Genomic DNA, 6,000 nt, shown 5'->3' with positions numbered 1-6,000 from the left:
AACAACTACAGACAGACACATTCTGTAACTACCTGGACTTACAAGTAAACCTGAATGTAAGCAGGTAACACTCATTAACAACTACAGACATACACCTTCTGTATCTACCTGGACAGTGGAGTTCAGCGATTCGCGTCTATCGCATTTGGTGTGAATGCAGCTAAGAATAAATTTTCAGGCGTTCATGAATCAGGCGATCAGAGATCTTTTCTGACGTCCGTAAAAAAACATTTCAGAAGACACTTCAGAAAATTTGAAAAACAATTTGGAACAATGCGTTTCTGAATTTATTTTTATTTTATTTTGGAGAGCGAAAGTCTCCGAGATCGACAGGTCGATCGCGATCAACGGGTTGGCGACCACTGAGTTAGGCCATTAAGAACAAGTTAGGCCCTAGGTTACGGAAAATTCCCTTGGCTGGTGTTTTTCTTAGGCCTAGGAAATACCACTGCTGTCTTACATTGTATTGTTACTTTTACTCTTCAGAAACCAAGCCAGGCAACGCCGCATGAGGGGGCTAAGACGTCACTCAAACGTATCTCTGATTGGTGGAGATGGAGACTTTACAACTGTCCTCCCCCAGGTACTGCACGCAAAAACAGACGCAAAGAAGTTGCGTAATCTACCTGTACAACTCTGTGTGTGTATTTGTATGCGTGTGTGAGACAGCGTGCCTGTCAGTGAGCTCGTGCGCGCAGACCCCGGAGGTCTGTGGTGAATGAAAGAGGCGGGGACCCGCGTGGACAGGCTTTATGAGATCCGGCAGATAGTGAGGTGACAGCGGTGAGAGACCGGCACAAAGAGAGTTTGTATCGGTGTGTTCGACGGACAAATAGGCAGGTGGGATGTTGTCGGACCGGTAACTCATTACCACCCACGGTTTGTTTAACGGTGGTGAGACTAGGACCGGAGCGGTGACTGGGAACACGGAGTAGTAACCGCACAGCGAAACACCGGCGCTGGGAAGAAGAGTGGGGACCATGGGCTCCGCTTCGTCCTCCTACCGGGTCATTTACCTGGACGTGGACGGCAGGATTCAGAAGGTACGACACATAAAGAATGCTACTGTATACAGGCTATGTGTTAACACTGTCAGGAAAGGAGAAAATAAGAAAACATAAACAGCGGTTATGGATAACGTACAACATTATCATATTTCAAATATTTTGTTATACACGTTTATACACCCATAACAGAGTTCCATAATAAGTGTCTGTGGAAAACATAGCAAACCATTATAATGCCACTGTAAAGTATGATGTAAGTGTGATGTCTTAAGGGATTAAACAAAGTCATTCAACATCACAAAGGTGCTTTAAATTCATTGTGTGCAGATCAGATGTTGTGAGTTTGACTTTGTTAGCTGTAGCGGTCATTCTTTCAGGACTTCGTGGGCCTAACTAACTAAAAGAACTGCGACCGTGGACCGTATAAAACATTTTGAATGATCCCTGTTATTTGATATGAGATTTGATGCCAAAGAGAGATTTGAGTCTTGCTTGAGTTTGGTGGTCAGAGCTTCAGGTCTGCTTTTATTGTTTTGTGCTGTGTATAATTTACAGTGAATTGAGTCAATTATACACAAACGCTGATGGCCTTTAGTCTAAATGTCATGCCTGTTTATCACTGAATGTAATGATACTGAGGTTTGTGTGTGTTTGTATGTGTGTGTGTATGTGTGTTTTGTGTGTTTTCAATCTATCCATTTTCTGAACCAGAGTCACAGTGTTTCTCAGTTCAGTTGAAAGGAAAACCTAAATCACTGTCAGCGTAAACCACAATAACCCAAATCCCACCAGAAAAACCAAGATGTATTGCAATCTGAACCATGTAAAATGTAAAATGAAAAACATGAATCCCTGCCCTAATAGGAAACATCATTACTTTCTCAGTTTCAATGAGAAAAAGCAAACTAACCCAGTCAGCACAAAAATGAGTCTACACACACACACATACACACACACACACACACACACACGTACACACACACACACATACACACACACACACACACACACCTGAAATATACTTAATGCACTGTTGGGCAGTCTCTATCCCTCATTGATGGTCAAGGGCAGTGTACATTTTAGATGGTTTGTCCAATTATTGCTAATAGAGAGGATTGCTGCTGAAGTCATCTCCAGACTGGTGTGTTGAGGCAGAGAGTTCAAGCAGAGCTCTGTTTACATTGACAAACCAATGGAGGAGGAACAGCAGCTCATAAAAGGCCATATAATACGGTTTATACTTCACCAGCACTTTGCATTTATTGCATTGTGTCTTCTTTATGGAGCTCACACACTGTGCACAAAACCATGTATTTTCCTCATACAGACATTTAAATATGCGGCAGAGTGGCACTTGGTTTAAGGGTTAATACAGCTTCATGAGTTTCAAGCATCAGACAAGTCTGCTGTGTATAGAGATATGTGTGTGTGTGTGTGTGTGTGTGTGTGTGTGTGTGTGTGCGTGCGTGCCTCACAACCAGCCAAATCTTCTGTATTGACCGTTGATGATATTGAGCTGTTTGTTGGTGGGATCAGTGGTGATCACTTGTTCCGAGGCCCGAGCAGTTTCTCAACAAGCAGGGTAACACAACCTCTAAGATTTGGATATAGGTGTTGATAATAGACTAGTTTCAGGTCAGGGTTACAGATTGAGGGTTGTATATCTAGCGCCACTTTTCATACACACACGATATGGACAGCAACTTGTATTACAAAGCCCTATTCTTACTACCTCGTAAGCTCTGCCCTTTTCCCGGCCATCATTGTTTTCTGTGTTCTTTTCTTTGTGACCAGGTTGAATTTGGCATCCCTATTATTTGTATAACACTGTGGTGTGGGATCATCGCCATGGGTGCGTTCAGCAGCAGCAGGGAACCGATTATGATGAAGTGGGGTTTGTTATTGAAATCAGTTGCGGCTTATTAAAATGAGAACATGGAATTGTTGAGCAGCGCATATACTGTGGAGAGAAAATTAAAATGACCACTCTGCTTAAACAACAGAGAGTATTTAACTAACCAAATGAATTCATAGGGAAAAAGACTAAAGACACAAGAGCATTAGATTTGCCGTCATCATATCCCATAGGCAACTTTTCATTCCTTCTTTCCCTCATGGGGGCCATTCAAGCCTCGTCGTTTTTCTGTGATAAAGAGGGCAAAATGAGCGATTCTTCTTTCTGTTCTTTATCAGTAAAGTTCAGCATTGTTTTTATCCTGAAATGGAGAGTAAATGATGACAAAATAAATGCTTGCATAGTTGGCAGGACCTAAGTATTTACGACGCAGCTTTAGGCAGATATGATGAGCAACAGTTAAAGCATAGATGAATAAACAATTGGCAGTCAAATAAATTAAATTAAATACTGCAACTTAAATGAGAACTGCGAACAGTAAAGTCACCCAAAGACCAAGGTGTATGGGTAGTAAAGGAAGGATGTTGATACCTGATACATTTTGGTTCTGTATGCATATCCATAATGCTTAGCAAAAGAGTTACACATTTTTAAATGAATGAAATCTTAGTTGAGAAAAAACGACCAGTTAATCTGTTTGGGTGATTACGCACTAGGCACCCTCCACCCATAAATGTGTGAAGGACTTTGAATTATCAATGTAGCAACATTAAAGGTTTGTTAGCGTAGAATTTAACAATTGTTAGCCTAGCATTTAACAATGTAACAACAGAAGTAATCCTGGCCAGCCATAATTATGCCTCAGAACAGCACATGGCCCGTTGTAGAAACATTGAACATATGCCAATGATGTAATCCATCAAATCACACTTCTAGATATTCTCTTATTAATGATTGCATTCAGAGTGACACAAAATGGTTTATTAAAACAGTGTATGTAAAAGGAGCAGACGGAAGTAAAGCCTGGTATTGTGCCGATTATTTGACTATCGGCTTTTTCCTGCTTCAAACTATTGTTATTTCTGTCCTCTATTTATTGAACTTGATTTATTTACCTTTTTGTGCAAAGAGCATAAACAAATATATACAAAAACATCAACAACCATACATGACAGCAATTAATAAAGCATCCAAAAAACACCACAAAAAGCATCATATGGTAAATCGATAAAAGTAGTTGTGGCTTTATTGACCATACAGTTTCACATCATATTGGAGGAAATATTATTCAGTCCTGTAGTAGTGTAGTATTAAGTAGTGTAGTATTAAGTTAAATGAATCAAAGACCGAAACAAGTGTCAGAGCAGAGATGAAAAGCAGCTGGAGATGTGCTGTTTCTGAAGCACTGCTGTCTGTCTGCTGACCTCCACCAGTCCCTGTCTCTTCCACCTGTGACATGCTGCCACTGCCAGACTGCAGTCCAAGTACAAGTACAAAAAGATGTTAAAAATACATACATAAGTGGCTGATTATAAAATGTACTCCAAATTAAATTGTGTTGTGTCCACCACAGTATTTTGCTATGTAGAAAGAGATGAGCATTTGTTTACACTATATATGTTGCATAATAAATAAGACTAAAGACTAGTTGTTAATGCACTTAAATGAATGTCTGCAATTGTATCACAGTCTCTAAACGCTGAGTGGGAATGATTTGCACTATATACATGGCATATACATGTGTACATGGCATGTACTACTTGCTACTCTGCTAACAATCCCACAATGCAGTGCTCTGCCTATGTAAATGAAAGTTACCATTGTATCTGACACTGTTGACAAAAAAGATTATGATTTAAAAGTGATTTATAACTAAATGTACTACACATAGAATAATGAATTACTGAGTGAACAATGGGGATATGGGTGTGTTTTCATGGGTTTAGAAGGCCTAAGCAGCAGGCACTGCACTGGAACTAGGGTGACCAGACGTCCGGATTTAGGCCAGACAGTCCGGATGTTCAATGCCCTGTCCAGCTTCAGGCGCAGCATCAAGCCGGACGCTTATTTGTCCTCCTTTTTGGAGTTGCGCTGGGCCTAAAGAGCCGCGCGATACAATATTTTGCTGGAACGCAGTCTAACAAATGATTGGTTAAAAGCGTTGTCAAATACATATCTAATAGGCTTAGGTTAGCTTCTAACCCTATATGATTGGTTAAAAACATAAACAAGGCTCCGTGTGCTGGCTACGTCATATCTACGTTGCTGGCTACATTGACAGAAACTTAACACAAAGAAGAAAAAAATGCCAACACGTCAGACGTCGTTCAACCCAAAAAAACATGGTTTTATTTCAAAAAGCAGTCGAGACTTCTTTCATGGCTTCTGCACTCTCTATCGCTGTGATGTTGTTGACATAAGCAGTCAGGGTAAAGCTGCCATTGAAAGACATGCGGGAACAGAGAAGCATTAAGTTAACAGACATGGCACAGGTATCTCTTCACTCTTTATGAGAAGGTACGTCGCCGTTGGATGACAACATCTCCGCTGCTGAGCTGTGTAAGGTTTACCATGCTGTAAAGCACCACCAGTCGTACCGGGGTGAAGACTGCGGCGTGAAGGTGGGCCGAGAGATATTTAGTAATTCGCCCATAGCTCAGGGGATGATGTGTGGCCAAACTAAACAAATGTCTTAGCACCCTACTCTGTACAGGTACATACAGATTACATCAAAGCAAACAATTTGCCCTTTTAACATTCATGTATCTGTTTATTATTTATGTAACCTGTGATTTAATTTCTACATTTTAAGTCTACAAATGTTATGCTTTTTGACACTCAGCACTTTAAAAGATTCATCTCATGGTCAGTTTTTGAACACCACAATGTATTGAATAAATACAAATACTGTGAACAAACATGTTTTGACTCTTATTTTAAGTAATAAACCCAAGATGACTTGACCAACATATAAATATCAGATATGGATTAAAAATGTGATATTGTTACTTTCCCTAGTGTGCAAAGGTTGCTAACATGTTGTGAGCAGGTTTATTTCTGGATTGAATGTTCACTTTCTCAGATGCACATTGTTGTTGTGTCATCTGTTTGAACTCATCCCCTCATGTGTGTGTGTTG

At 40.3% G+C, this 6,000-nt stretch overlaps 1 protein-coding gene across 1 annotated transcript in view; it reads left to right on the top strand.

Moving 5' to 3' along the window:
• The first annotated feature begins 980 nt into the window (after window positions 1–980).
• The window catches only part of pde9a (phosphodiesterase 9A), a 36,253-nt gene continuing 31,233 nt past the window's right edge, over window positions 981–6,000 (top strand). The window contains exon 1 of the mRNA XM_034561714.1: window positions 981–1,043. Coding sequence (XP_034417605.1) covers window positions 981–1,043 — 63 coding nt within the window. The remainder of the gene's footprint in view (window positions 1,044–6,000) is intronic.

Source organism: Cyclopterus lumpus, chromosome 21, assembly GCF_009769545.1.
Source record: "Cyclopterus lumpus isolate fCycLum1 chromosome 21, fCycLum1.pri, whole genome shotgun sequence".
NCBI classification, from domain to species: domain Eukaryota; kingdom Metazoa; phylum Chordata; class Actinopteri; order Perciformes; family Cyclopteridae; genus Cyclopterus; species Cyclopterus lumpus.
The sequence above is the reverse complement of the archived record's forward strand: the minus strand, read 5'-3'. Positions and strand labels throughout refer to the sequence as shown.